The sequence below is a fragment of the Enhydra lutris genome, unplaced genomic scaffold, assembly GCF_002288905.1.
Source record: "Enhydra lutris kenyoni isolate GAN:26980312 unplaced genomic scaffold, ASM228890v2 scaffoldscaffold39, whole genome shotgun sequence".
Lineage (NCBI taxonomy): Eukaryota > Metazoa > Chordata > Mammalia > Carnivora > Mustelidae > Enhydra > Enhydra lutris.
This window is the reverse complement of record NW_019154123.1, coordinates 15,817,014-15,832,253: the sequence shown is the minus strand read 5'-3', so window position 1 is coordinate 15,832,253 and position 15,240 is coordinate 15,817,014. Positions and strand designations below refer to the sequence as shown.

Sequence of the window (15,240 nt, the reverse complement as noted above, 5' to 3'; positions counted from 1 at the left end):
TGGTTTTGGAAAGAAATATTACTGATTTAATAACAGTTTGAAAAGCTTCTTCATCTAAATAGGTTTACTTTGGATATTAGCAGTTTATGGCATTATTTACTTTGTATTAACTTTAGCTAATGAACTTTTTTCTTATTACTTTAAGGAGGTAATTGAGTTCTACATTCAAAATGAAAATTCAGTGGACAGATGGAAAAAACCTTTAGTGATTGATAAACTTAAGGTAAGAAAAACAAGAAAGCATTTAATGTTGGAAAATGAATATGCAGGTGTTTTTTGAAACCTTAGTTTGTCATTGCTGTTGTTGTTATATGTGTAGAGAATAAATATATCAGAAATAACTTTTTAAAAAGAAAGTTAAGAACAGAACCTATAGTATACAAAGTAGGTTACATAACATTTGTATGTGGTATGTAATGATGATATTGAAAGAAAAAATACGATCAACAGCACTCACTACCATCTGTTGCAAAATTATAATAGAAGTCAAGCAGAACATTTGTCCCACATGCACTTGGTCTAAATTTCATGCTTTTAAATCCTAACCACAACACACATAAGAAATTAAAATATACAAAATAGTATGTTTGGCATACTTACACTCAAATGTGGGAGATTCTGTAATAACTATAATTCAGTAAGAGGTGCTCAGGAAAGCAAACTTAGTTTTTCAGCCAAATCTAAGGAACCTTAGAGAAAAGGGCATTTCTTTAACAGGAAATTGTTGATTTCTAATGAGTTAGTAACTATTTGGTTTTACACACTGTAAGGTAAATAAAACAAGTAACTTCATTAGTGTTTTTAAGTTGCAAGAAGCATAAATAGCAATATCTTTTAAAAATAAACTATTTTAGTGCATGGTAAATTATGATCATTCTGGCGTATTCATCACCTTGACAGGAAATGGCCAAAGCAGAAGGCCTCTGGAACTTGTTTTTGCCAGCTGTGAGCGGTCTCAGCCAGGTGGACTATGCGTTGATTGCTGAAGAAACAGGAAAATGCTTTTTTGCTCCAGATGTCTTTAACTGCCAAGCACCAGGTTACTATATTATTTAAAAACAGAACTTTCTCAGATATTCTGAGCAGGGTTTGAAATTCCTCTATTTTAAGACAAGAAGTTTTTCTACACAAAGTCATTGGTTTATAAACTTGTCTACAATTTTACTTCTCAGTTACTTTGATTTAAATATTTTAAAAAATGGATCTGATATTCTCACTGGATTATTCTTTTGTTAAACATCATTGCATTAAGAGTATTAGTGAATAGAGGCCACCTCCAGAGTTACTGGCAATATAAAGATTACAACTTCACGATTGGATCTTTGATATTTATATGGCTAATTGGAATGGATCGAGAGTTCCAGATCTTGGTTAGCCTCACTGTCTCTCCATTTCTTCACTGGTTTTTTTTTTTTAAGTTTTTAAAAATTTATTTAAGTAAACTCTACACTCAACATGGGGCTCTAACTCATAACCCCGAAATCAAAAGTCACACACTCTTGCAAGTGAGCCATCCAGGTGCTCCTATTCACCAGTTATTTATTGATTACTTACTATGTGCCAAGCAGTATTCTAGATCCTTGGGATGTATCAAAGAATAAAATACACAAAGATTCTTGCCCTCATGGAGCTGATGTTCTAATGGAGGGAGACAGAAATAAATAATAAATATTATAAGTAAATTATGTAGTCAGTTTGAAGATGAAAAGTGCTTTGGGGGAAAAAAACCCCAGCAGGGTAGGGCAACGTTGGAATGCTGGGGAACAAGAAATGCAAATTACAATTTAACATGGAATGATGAGGTTAGGCCTTACTGAGAAAATGATATTCGATAAAGACTTAATAAAAGCATGAGAATTAGCTATGATGTTATCTGGGGAAGGAATTTCCATAGCAGAGGAAACAAAAATTGCATAGACCCTAAGGCAAGAGTATGATTGGTGTATTCCAAGAAGAGTCAAGGAACTTGGCATCGTTAGGAATAGTAAGAGAATAGTAAGAGAAGATATCAGAGAGTAAACGGCCTTATGGGGCAGGTTAGGGCTTATACCTCCTATGAACGGGGAAGCCATGGGAGATTTGACCAGAGCAGTGACAAGATGTTATATCAGTTTTAAAAGAATCACTTTGACGAATGTATTAGGAATTAACAAAAGGAGGGAAGGAAGGAAGCAGGGAGTCTGTTGTAATAATCCTTGTTAGAGATGATGGGGATTTGTTCTAGGGTGGTAGCAGTAGGTGAGAAGTAGAAAGATTCTAAATATATTTTGAAGGAAGAGGAAAGAGGAACTCAAGGATGCCTCCAAAGATTCTGGCATGAAAAATTGGAAGGGTAAAGGAAGGAGGCCAACTTTTCTTTAAAAACGTAATACAGAAGGGGGTGCCTGGGTGGCTCAGTTACATGTCTGCAGTTGGCTCAGGTCATAATCTCAGGGTCCTGGGATGGAGTCCTGTAGGGCTGTCTACTCAGCAGGAAGTCTGCTTCTCCCTCTCTCTCTGTGTTCTCTCTCTCTCAAATAAATAAATAAAAGTCTAAAAAAATTTTTGTTTAAAAGGTCATATGGAACAGATAAACCTGTACTGTGTCTGTAGAAGATGTTTTCGAACATGGATTTGTCAAAGAACTCACTAAGGAACTTTAAAAAAAAAAACAAAATAAAAACAGATTCATAGACTCCATCCCTGTAGATTTGGTTCAGTAGGTCTAGGTTAGACCCAGGGAATATCTTGTCTTTTTTCCTCCTAGTTTCTCTAGTTACTCTGTTGCTCCCAGTCAAGGACCAACATTTAATTTGTTATAGAAGGTTGATGGTATGATATCCTATATTGTCACTGAACAAGTTGGACCTCAGTATTGCCTTTTGTGCTCATTGTACAGCCCTGCTGCTAAAGCTCTCCCAAAAAGAGTTAATGAAGGATGGAACTACCAAAAATAAGTATTTGGATATTTGAGAGAAGACACAGTCTGGTTGCATAGTAAGGTGTTTGGACAGTGGACTTTGACTCTCATTTATTTGAAACCATTAAGGTAGCTATAAACTTCTGATGTTGGTTCAATTTATCCCTGGTGGTTTTCCTTCTTCAAATCACCAATTTATCAAATTACTGCTCTACTACATTTTAATCCAGTAATGAGGCTACTGTAAAAGTCAAGAAATCTATCATAGAATTTCTAAAGATTTCATCTCATTTATGTGAAGCTATTACTGCATAGGTGGCATAATTTTGTGGAAGGAGAACTGGTAGTCTTTTGCTTAAAACTTTTTTTTATTGCTACTTATAGTAAGAAATATAATTTATATTGTGACCCAATATGTAGCATATGTAGTTATACGTGTATGTTCATGGATGGATGGATGGATTGACCAAAGGACTTGGGGAATAAGAAATGAGAGGTGTATATATTACTGAAAAAGGGTTTCATGAAATAATAATTTCCTTTATTACATACAGTATATTCAGATATTTTCCAGTGAGTCTAGTCGAATCTAATATATTCTATTTTGATCTATTTTTTAGAGAATGATAGCCATATTCCATTAAATTGATTTCATGACATACTAATAGGTCATAATATGGTTATATAATATAACTAATAGTTTATGATATTTTCATAATATGAAAAATAATGCTATAGAAGACTTCCTTTGCAGACACAGCTCTGCCACTATTTTCTCCATTTGACCCATGAACTCCCTTTTCACTAGAAGATCATTTGCCTAGCATTAAAAATTCTAGTATTAAAATTTCATGAGTCTATCAGTTGTACTCTCTAAATGATATCACCAAACTGCTGAAATTTAAAAATTGGCCAGGAAAATACATTTTCTTTGGCCAAAGTATGATTAGCAACTCTCCTTAGCAAACAAGGATGTATAAAACCATAATTAGAAAACTAGGCGTTTTCTCTTTGTAGTGGAGATATCTTCATGAAGGCCTTAGGACATTGTGTTTCAGAGCATTTCCAAAGCAGAAAAAGAAGGGAATATAACATGTTAATTAAATACTTTGGGAGGTTTCTTAAGTATAAAAGATGAATTTCTACTCAAGCTTTCCAAATAGTTCTAAAAGCTTAGGGAAAACATATGTAGTCTTCCAATTTGTCTTTTTTTTTTTTTTTTTTTTGCCCTTCACAAAGTATACAATATTGTATATTAGAATGTTGAAAATAGCAATTTTAATTTTATAGCTGTACTAGAAAATTTGGAGGGCCTATGGGCTGATTTGGGAGAGGGTAATTTTTTTGTAGAACTAATTTATCCAGGCTTTTTCCCAACCCCTAAATGATAGCTTCGTTTTGCCAGCTTCTCAGAACAAACTGACAATTTTTGAAAGATCTTAGTCAATATTTACCTCATTTGAACTATAAGAAGAAACAGTGAATTTAAAATAAGCGAAGAAAATAGTGAGCTTCATTAATTATAACTCAAGAGTCATTTTTTCTCTCAGCCAAAAAGAATTTTAAACTGATGTTAATCTATTAGGAATTTTGTGCATTTTAATATAACTTTGGCTCTGTTGGTAGTGTCTGGACAGACTGCAAACACATTTTGAGAGACTTAACTTGGATTTAACTCCATTTTCATAGGCATTTCAGTGACTGTCCTTCAAGTCATGTTTAAAGGTGATATTGAAAACTTCTTGAAAATCTTATGAATAATTGGGGCACCCAGGTGGTTCATTCTGTTAAGTGTCTGAGTCTTGATTCCAGCTGAGGTCATGATCTCAGGGTTGTGGGATCAAGCCCTGTGTTAGGTTCCCTGCTCAGCGAGGAGTCTGCTTGAGATTCTCTCTCTCCCTTTCCCTCTGTCCCCCCACCACACAGTCTCTCACCCTCTCTCTAAAATAAAATAAATAAATCATTTTCGAAAAATCTTATGAGTGGGATGCCTGGGTGGCTCAGTTGGTTGAGCATCTGCCTTCAGCTCAGGTCATGATCCCAGAGGCCTGGGATCAAATCCTGCATTGGACTCCTTGCTCAGCAAGGAGTCCCTCTGCCTGCTGCTGCTCTGCCTGCTGCTGCTCTCCCTGCTTGTGCACTTGCTCTCTCTCGCTCTCTCTCTCTCTCTCTCTGATAAATAATAAATAAGTTCTTTAAAAAATAAATAAATCTTGTGAGTAATCAGTTTTCAAGGGAAATGTTTTAAATAGTATTTTTTTAGAAGTTTGATAGGAACAAATATCGGAGAAAAGCCCCTAGAGTGTTTTGCTCCATGGCAGGTATAAAGCATTCTTTTTTATATGAGAGTGATAGTAGTGTTTCAGTTACTGAACAATGCCCTCTGAGGGTTGGAAAGGGTCTTTGAAGTTATCTGCTGTCATTTTCTATCGGGGATTCTGTGTTTATCATTTTTGAGATACCACCTAGTGCTTTCATAGATGGGAGGGGGTGCACAATAGTAAGAACAATGGTAGAGGTAAAGAGACAATAATTACTTTGTGAGTTCAGAGGAAGGAGATATTTCTGACTGTGTAATCAGAGATTCTTCATGGTGGAAATGGCTCAAAAGCAGGAATTTACTTAGGAATGATGGGTAGAATTGGACCTGAGAGAAGGTTTGGCACAGGCAAACAGGTGAAAGTTAGAGAGCACATCGTATGTTCGAGGAACAGGAGTCTCAGCAATGGAGTCTCAGTAGAGCGTGGAATGATAATTGTTCTCCAGGAGCATTGCAGTCATTCCTAGCAAAGCATATTTGCAAGAAAGCAGGGAAAGATTAAGACAGTGAATTGTTTTCCTTAGTCCTAAATGAGTCAGACCTCATTAAAGCCATGTTTTATTGAGATGAAGCGGACAAGTGTCGTAATTCAACACAAATTGAATAAATATGCACCAAATGCCATATATTTATAATAATTATTTATGGCATACCTTCATTATAAATTATATTTACTATTATTTTTCAAAATATTTTTGTAAGCAAATGTTTACTTTAAAAAGATACATGTAGGGGCACCTGGCTGGCTCAGTGGGTTAAAGCCTCTGCCTTTGGCCCAGGTCATGATCCCAGCATCCTGGGATCGAGTCCTGCATCAGGATCTCTGCTCAGCAGGGAGTCTGCTTCTCCCTCTCTCTCTGCCTGCCTCTCTGCCTACTTGTGATCTCTGTCAAATAAATAAATAAAATCTTAAAAAAAAAAAAAAGAAAGAAAACAACTTGGGAAAACATGACAATGCAATTAAAGCCAATAAAATTATATTTAAAAAAAGATACATGTATATAATTCCAACATAAAGTTTGGATTCCATATTGGTAAATTTTTAAACGCCAAAGAAATGTTTTGTTTTTTTTATTACATATAGACACAGGGAACATGGAGGTCCTCCACCTATATGGAAGTAAAGAGCAGAAGCAGCAGTGGCTTGAGCCTCTTCTTCAAGGGAACATTGCCTCTTGCTTCTGTATGTCAGGTAAAAGCAAATCATGGTTCTCCCCTTGTGCAGTCAATCATCCTGGAGTTATTATGGATAAGCTAAAATGAAAGAGTGGCTCTGTGTTTTAGGCAAATTTCCCCATGGACAGAGACGAGCATGTGCTTGTTTTGAGCCCTGTTTCAAATTTTGGCATTTTTAAATGTGCAGAATCAAATTGTCCTCCCCTTTGGGAGGATACCCAGTGATGTTTTCTGATAGTCTACTTTAAGCATTTAAGCAGCAGAGTAAACCTAATTTCATAATCTTTTGACTTGCATTTCTAAAATTGCCGTGTATGTATATTTAGTATCTTTTTTGCCCTTATGTATGAAATATTTGTCTTTGTAATAATTTTTACTGATAGTTACTAAATACTTTGCCATGAACCTAGAAAAATAGACCATTCACCAGGGCTGATCACATAGTTCAAATTATGATCATGTGGGGAAGTAAAATTAGGAGCATGTTAAAAATGGGTTTGGTACCATTTGTACATAGGAAACAGAAAGAATTTTTCAAAGGAAAAAGTCATCATTATATAGTTGAGCTTGGAATTAAACTAAATGTCATCTGGCCATAATTTTAGCCAGACTTAAAAGTCTTCTATAACATTGTATGTATTTGTAATAGGAAAACTGATCTCCATTTAAAATCGGTGAGAGGCATTTATTGAACATCTGCAGTGACATGTTATCTTCAAACCACTAATTGGAGGTTACAAAATAAGTACACAGCTCCCTTTCTAAAGGAACCCCATGGGTCTCTAGTTTCAGAAATAGAATGCACAAAATATCTGAAGGACCAATTTAAAAGAGCAGTATATTAGCAAGTGCAGACGACTACAAATGAGAGCTAACCCGCACGTTCTGAAATGCCATACAGTAAAGCAGTTGTGTAAGGGTGTCCCATGGAAAACTTTTTGAAGAAATTGTGTTGATCAGTCTTTACAGAATGCAAAATAAGTCAGTGAAAACATTCCTGATGGGATTTGCAAGGCAGGGTTGGAAATTGTCTGAGATAGTAAACTACATGGTGGGGAAATCTGGCTTGCAAATATTTAGTATTTAGTAGATTTCTATTGTGGACAATAAACAACAGTATACTTAATCTACTTTTGATAATTGGAGAAAGGATTGAGTTATCTTGAATCATGCATCAGTGAGGAAGCCAAGAACACAATTCAGATTGCTGATCGCCAGTGTTCAAAATTCATTCATTCATTCTTCCAGTGCACATTTACTGAGTACTTACTATATGTAGGTTATAGGAGAACTAGAGTGGAAGGGGGGGAAGGATAGGAACCTGCCTCTATCCTCAAAGAGTTCACATTTCCTTATCTAAAATCTCTTTTGTAAACTGATGATGTCTGCCTGCCTGTAAATTCAACCTTTGCTTATTTATAGAGCCCAGTGTAGCTTCGAGTGATGCCACAAATATTGAATGTAGCATCCAACGAGATGGAGATAGCTATGTAATTAATGGCAAGAAATGGTGGAGCAGTGGTGAGTATTCGGATCCATCCTTTGTCCCAGGTGCTGTGCTAGAATAATATGATACATAATTATTAGTTTCATGATCACCCCGTTCTTTAAATTCTGGCTTTGAAGGCATATTCAAATTTAGAAATACTTGATTTAAAAAAAGGTAATTTTAAAAAAATACTTATTTTGGCAAGAGGGAGAGAGTGCAGGGATGGGGGGTAGGACAGAGGCACAGAGAGAGGGAGAGAGAAACTCTAAGCAGACTTCATGCTGAGTGCAGAGCCCAACCTGGGGATTGATCTTAACGACCCCAAGATCACTACCTGAGCCAAAACTAAGAGCCAGAGGCTCAACCAACAGTGCCACATAGGTGCCCCCCAAAAAATAATTTTAAGATATCTTGAGTAGGTGATATTTATTTTAAGAGCAGAAAACTTGTCTTTTTTTTCCCTACAGTTTTACAGTTCACAGTTTTTTATAGTTTGTGAGAGAGAAAATTCGTATTAGTGTACACTATTGATCACTGTAATTTCTTTCAAAATTAAATTTCAGTAGGGACATATTTTTTTAAAAGATTTTATTTATTTATTTGACAGAGAGATCTCAAGTAGGCAGAGAGGCAGGCAGAGGTGGAGGAGGAAGCAGGCTCCCTGCCAAGCAGAGAGCCCAATGCAGGGCTTGATCCCAGGACCCTGAGATCATGACCTAACCCGAAGGGCTCAGTGGCTTAACCCACTGAGCCACCCAGGCACCCCTCAGTAGGGACATATTAAATGAACTATAATTTATAAATAATTGTATTGAAAGAGATAAGATATACATGTTATTAAGAATCATCTATTGTGTCACATACTTTTATTGCTTAAAAATGTAAGTGCTTAAGCAAAAAAATAATCTGTATGTAAGAAAATGTATTGTTTAGTCAACCCTCAGTAATAGACTCACATAAATGGATAAGCCCTTTAGGAACTTGCAAAATTGGAATCTAGGTAAATATGATTATCTAAAGATTGCTTCTAGAGTACACAGGTAAATCTAATGGGATAACCAGTTTATTATTGAAGAAAATTAACATCATGGAAGCACATGTTCAGAAATTTACCAGGGCTAAAAGGAAAAAAAAAAAAGTTTTTGTATTAAAAGGGCCAGTAAAACTTTTTATGTAATATTTTTATTGTTACATTGTTATTTCTGGGATCTTAGGAAATCACTTACAAACTAAGAAACAGGAAAAAAGGATTAAATTTTGTTGTATAGTTATTCAAATACTGAAATTATGCAGTGAAATCATTCTTATATTAAAATTTAGATCTTTTAAAATAATTAGAAATGCCCCTTAATATAAGCCTTTTTATTAATCTGTTTCATATGGCCTAATTCATAGCATGTGTTTTTATTATTTATACCTGTTAATACTATTTTCCTATATTGTTAACTTTAAGTTCATGTTTTCTGCATTTATTATGTCATTTCCTCCTCTTCCTGGTTGCTATATTCTCCCCAACTTCCCTCCAACTCTTGATTGCTATAAGTTGGCACCACGATATTTGAGATTTAAGTTTCAGAATAAAGCAGATGTTTTATCTGAGGGAGAAGCATCATTCATGTGTATCGAAGCAAGAGGCAGCAGTCTTACATTTAAATGCTGAAAGTACTGGTTGGCTCTGTAGGATCATCTGAATCGAAAGGAATCTCCTCCGCGTTTTGTCTTTGTCTTCTCCAGGACCCGTATTTCTTAGCAACTTTCATAATGTAGTTTTTGAAAGAGGCTCCCATGAAAACATACAGGATTGGGTTGAGGCAGCTGTGAAAGAGTGCAATGCTCTCTGTGATTTGGATGGCAACATCCATGCGTTTGCTCATGTCGCAGTCGGTGATCAGAGAGTAGATAATGTCTATGACTTGGCAGAACCGGACAAGGTTATAAGGCAGCTGAGTGACAATAAAAACTATAACCACTGTGAGCAGAACTTTGAGGGGACGAGATTTTTTAATGTTGGGCATCCTGATAAGTGTTCTTGCTGTGACAAAGTAGCACACTCCCATAATAAGAAAGGGTATTACAAATCCAATGCAGATTTCCAGCATTTGAATTGATGCTTTCACTGATGTTCCTAGGTGATATGGAAAGACGGGAATGCACCTAGCCTTGTGATTGACTGTATAAAAAACCAGCTGAGGTATACTCAGCAAGATGGCAGCCATCCAGACACAGAAACAGATAAGCCAGCATGGTTTCCCCACTCCTGATTGACGTGGGGCTTTAGTTACAGCCCAGTATCTGTCTATGCTGATACAAGCCAGAAACTGCATTCCAGAGACAAAGTTGACTGTATACAAGGCTGAAGTGACTTTGCACATGATTCTCCCTAAAACCCACCCATGAACTGCATTAACTGCCCAAAAAGGCAGAGTGAATAGAAGGAGTAAATCTGCCACTGCCAAGTTCAGGATGTACACATCTGTTTTGGTTCTCTGCTTCTTGTAATAGGCATAAATTGCCACCACTATGGAATTGCCTGCAATTCCAATGATAAAAGCTATTGTGAAGAAGGCGGGCAAGAAAACTTTTGCAAATTTTCTGACTTCCTCTTTTATACAAATCACTTCATACTGACTGTAGTCATGAGTGCCATTCATTTCATTTTCCTCATAGTAGTAATCTGTTGACTGGTTGTGTTCCAAAGTCATGGCTCCAATCTAAATGTCAAAAAGAATACAGAATATTCATTTTAATATTGTTTAAAAGGAAACACTTTTTAAGGTAGTGTAAGTTTTGTTCTTTTACTAGAGAGTAGATTTTTGCTATAACATAGATGAGGCTGAATCTGCCGCTTTTTGAAATTTGAAATTCTTTGGTGGAAGCCACATTGGAGTATAGCTCCAAGATTAGTTGATTAGTTCTTTTTTTTTTTTTCTTAAAGATTTTATTTAATATATTTGACAAAGACAGTCACAGTGAGAGAGGGAGCACAAGCAGGGGGAGTGGGAGAGGGAAAAGCAAGCTTCCCACTGAGCAGGAGCCCAATATGGGGCTTGATCCCAGGACACTGGGGTCATGACCTGAGCCAAAGGCAGACGCTTGACAACTGAGCCACCCAGGCATCCCCAAGATTAGTTCTTCATCTTTTGTTTTTACCAGTCTATGTGCAGGAGCTGGAAAATAACATGCTGTGGAATTTTCTTAATCATTAAACCCTAAATCAAAGTAATGACTTTTATGTAGCTTTTAAAATATGAAAATTTAGTCAGATTTCAACAAAAGAAAAAGAAATGTTATATTTTTTACAGACACAACTTTGTGATTCTTATGTAGGATATTGGCAGTGAATTAAATAAGCAAATACTTTATTTAGCTAAAATAAATATATTTTTATTTATAAACATATTTTAAAATGAATTTATTTTAAAATAAGTTAAATAAATTAACTCAGTGTTTATACTTAATTTCACTGGCTTGCCTTTAAAAAACAAAGTTTCCTCTAGTTAGCTTCCCTTGAAAAGCTGTCACACGTGCTGAAAGTATGCTACCATTCAGGAGCATTATTCCACCAGTTATCTGAGTCTTAAGCCTACACTGTCCTTGACTTCTGTCACATTCATCCCTAATTTTCAGTCAGCCCCTAGTTTCTGATTTTACCTTACAAATAGATTGTGAATTTATCTCTTTTAATTTGCCCTCTTTGACACATCTGCACCATTCGACCGCCGTTGTTTCTTACCTGGCCTATTACAGTATCTTCCCAACTGGTATCTCCTATTCTTTTTCCTTCTTACGACCTCTTTGTCAAAATCATTTTTCTTACTTCCACCAGAGTTCTCTGTCTCTGCAATGTCAATCTGTCACTCTTCTGCTAAGCTCCTCACCTGAAAGATACATTTCTCCACCTGAAAGATACAATCCAAGCTAACGATACATACTTAGCATGATGCCCACAGCTCCCTGCATAATGTTAAGCAGATGCTTAACTTGTCCCAGAATTCACAGGTTTTTAAATGTATATAAAAATGACCCATGGTTCCTGCTACATCTCTCTATAATGCACCCCACGCTGTGCTATATCTTTCTACACCCCAGATAGTCATAGTACTCATCTGCAAGCAGTTTGCTGGCACACACCATGCTGCAGCACATGTCTGCACCATTACTCATTCTGTTCCTTCATCTGATAGACTATTTCCTGCCCTTCTCTTAAAGAGCCAGTTCCTTCTCAGTTAACTTGGATGTCACCTCCCCAGAAGATTTTCCTGATCCAATAGCTATATCTACATACATACCTACGTTTATTCTCAGAGAACTGACCCCATTATGTGAAAAAATGTGTTTCTTAGTTCCCTAAGAGTATGACCTGTTGGATTTATGTTTGTAATGTCTACATGGAGAGTGGCTGGTATACAATAGGTGCTCAGTAAATATTTGTCAAACTAAAGGACTTACAAGCACATATAAAGCTATTAGTCTAGAATATATAGATGGTATGGCAGGAATCATCTTGCCTCATCATTAGTTATTTTACTATATTGGTTATTAACACCTTATAGGAGTAAAATAAGCTCACAGAGAATTTACATGGTTTTTTGTTGTTGTTGTTCTTTGCTTTTTGTTTTTAAGATTTTATTTATTTATTTGACAGAGAGAGAGCGCACAGGCAGGGATAGCAGCAGGCAGAGGGAGAGGGAGAAGCAGGCTCCCAGATGAGCAAGGAACCCAATGTGGGGCTGGATCCCAGGACCCTGGTATCATGACCTGAGCTGAAGGCAGATGCTTAACTGTCCGAGCCACCCAGGTGTCCCCAGAATTCACAAGTTTTAAAATGTATATAAAAATGACATTCGGTATTTTTATTTTACTGCTGAGTTTTATTTTGCCTTTTCCTTAGCCTTTCTGTCTCCCTTTGGTTATTTTTGTCCTTGGGAAAAGCTCTAATATTCTTATAGAATCATTAATGAAAATAGTATTTTTAAAACAGTGTGCCAACTTATGGTACATTTCCAAAAGAATATTATTATTCTTACTAACCTTGTTTGGATGAGTAAAGCAGAGAAGGCCCTCAAGGAAATACACCACATAGAAGAACTGCTTTCATTATGTAAAAACCAGGTGCCAACAATTTAAAATGACTGTTTTTACCCTTAAGTTAATTTGAAAAGTTCCAATCTGGAAGACCATTCTGGTCATCATTTTCTTATGTGTTAATTATTAACAGTATGAACTTTGTTTTCTCTTTCTCATTCATCACAAATCTTGAACCTGATGATAAGAAATAATATGCACAAATAATATAAGACATTAAGGAAGTATATTTTTAAATAAGAATCTTACTAAAAAATGTGAGTAAATAGGACAGGAATGGAAATTATTTGCAGGAATTGATCCTTCTGTCAGACATACATTTTTGATGTCTTTATAATTATTACAAGAACAAAAATAGCATTTGTAAAATAAAACAAAAAATAGTATAACACAACCTATTTTCTCATTAACAAAGTTTTATGGGCAAGTAATGGTATTAACATAATGCCAGAAATAATATGTTTTCTTCTTGCTATATTCATATTTTTGTTTTAAGATTAAAGTGTATAGCTGTTTTCAAATAGCTCTTTTTGCATATGTTAACATTTAGACTTTTGTGCATCAACACCCCCTTTATATAGGTAAGTATATAAAGTCTTTGGGCTTTAAAAAACAATCTTATTCCAATTAGAATGAGAAAATGAAAAAACCAACCTGTTTCAGCGTGCAGAGAGGAGCAGTCTTGAGTGGAGAGTAAATTCAAATGACCTCTTTAACTCAGGCTACTTTTGTTTTCATTTTATACCCCGCCTTTGTCTTGCATCCAAGAGAGCTTTCCTGAAATTTAACCTTGTAAGCACTTGATCTTTTATTTTTTGTATAACCATGCTGTGAAGTCAAATTCAGGTTCTAAAGTGTCTTAGCATACAAGTTTGAAAGAATTCTATCTTGTTTCAAAAACTAAGTACCTTTCAAAGTTTCTACTTAGATGAAAGGAACAAGAAAGTGTCGGCAGCTGAGGAACCGTTGGCCAAACCAAAAAAATTCACCCCAGAGAGCATCAAGGGCTAATGAGCACTTGTAGGTGGAATCTAGAGAAATACTCTGAGAAGTTATTTTGTTTAGGAAAAAAAAGAAAAATGACTTTAACTTGGAAAGTTCTTTTAAAAGACTAAATTATCACAGACTAAATTTTGAGTGATGATCAGGCACTTATAGAACTTAATATTTTTTGTGCCACATCATTTAATATTTTACTTAAACTATGAAACTAACTCTCAGCTTAAAAAAGAAAAAATGTATTTCTTCCCTGTCCTTGACCCCAGAGTATGCCTTTCCCCATGACTGTAAACTCTCTTGCCTTCTTCAAATTTATTTTTTCAAAGACCAGCATACAAACCTTCAAAATCCTTCTGTCTGGGGACATTGTTTTTCCCATGCTTCCAAACAAATGAAAATTGAAGAAGAAATGCATGCAGATTTAGCCCTCCTGTTTAAACGGGACTCTCCATACATTTGCATAGCAATGCCCTTTATTTCTTTTCTCATGCAAAGCTAGGCTCAGTCTCCACATGTAGAAATTATAGGCAGCATATAGATGGGTCTTGTTTTTTTATCCTTTCTGATACCATATGTCTTTTGATTGGAACATTTAGTCCAGTGACATTCAAAGTAACTATTGATATATATGTATTGATTATAGTTATTTTGTTACTTGTTTTGTCGTTGTTTTTGCAGTTTTTCTCTGACCTTTCTTCTCTTGCTCTTTCATGGTTTGCTGGTTTTCTTTGGTGATATACTTGGATTCCTTACTTTTCATTTTTTGCATATATATTACTCTTTTTATTTGTGTTACCATTAGGTTTATATATAACATCTTTTGCTTATAGTAGTCTATATTAAGCTGATGGTTGCTTCAATTTTGAACTCATCCTTTACTCCTCTCCCCTCCACCTTTGAGATATTTGGTATCATAATTTACATCCTTTTATTTTGTGCTTCTCTTGACTGATTTTTACAGATATACTTTTTTTTTTGTATTTGTGCTTTCTGTTTTTTTGTTTGTTTGTTTGTTTTACTTATGGTTTTTGTTTTCCATTCACAGAGTCCCCCTTAACATTCTCATAGGAGTGGTTTAGTGGTCATGAATTCTTTTAACTTTTGTTTGTCTCAGAAATTCTTTATCTCCCCTTCTATTCTGAATGATAACCTTGCTGGATAGAGTACTTTTGGCTGCAGATTTTTCCCTTTTAGCACTTTGAATACATCATGCCACTCTCTTCTGGACTGGAAAGTTTCTGCTGAAAAATGAGCTGCTAGACTTATAAGATT

General features: G+C 35.6%; 2 protein-coding genes across 4 annotated transcripts in view; one reads left to right on the top strand and one right to left on the bottom strand.

Annotated features, from left to right (window-relative positions):
* LOC111155153 (acyl-CoA dehydrogenase family member 11) overlaps window positions 1-15,240 on the top strand; it is a 91,164-nt gene that overhangs the window by 40,327 nt on the left and 35,597 nt on the right. For both annotated transcript variants that reach the window (XM_022515230.1, XM_022515231.1), the window contains 4 exons: window positions 146-223; window positions 901-1,039; window positions 6,304-6,411; window positions 7,818-7,916. In XM_022515230.1, the coding sequence (XP_022370938.1) occupies window positions 146-223; window positions 901-1,039; window positions 6,304-6,411; window positions 7,818-7,916 (424 nt within the window). The remainder of the gene's footprint in view (window positions 1-145; window positions 224-900; window positions 1,040-6,303; window positions 6,412-7,817; window positions 7,917-15,240) is intronic.
* On the bottom strand, window positions 9,051-14,215 carry LOC111155155 (atypical chemokine receptor 4). 2 transcript variants are annotated; one of them, XM_022515233.1, is made up of 2 exons: window positions 13,624-14,215; window positions 9,051-10,595 (listed from the first exon to the last, which is right to left on the bottom strand). In XM_022515233.1, exon 2 carries the CDS (start codon window positions 10,584-10,586, stop codon window positions 9,534-9,536), a length of 1,053 nt encoding a protein of 350 aa, XP_022370941.1. In that variant the 5' UTR covers window positions 10,587-10,595; window positions 13,624-14,215; the 3' UTR covers window positions 9,051-9,533. The 2 variants fall into 2 exon arrangements, with proteins under 2 accessions (XP_022370941.1, XP_022370940.1); XM_022515232.1 differs by lacking the exon at window positions 13,624-14,215 and adding an exon at window positions 11,618-11,663 and having other exon boundaries at window positions 9,213-10,595.

What these genes read in the sequence shown, in the direction of transcription:
- LOC111155155 (XM_022515233.1), bottom strand. Translation starts at nt 10,586, where the DNA reads ATGACTTTGGAACACAACCAGTCAACAGATTACTACTATGAGGAAAAT.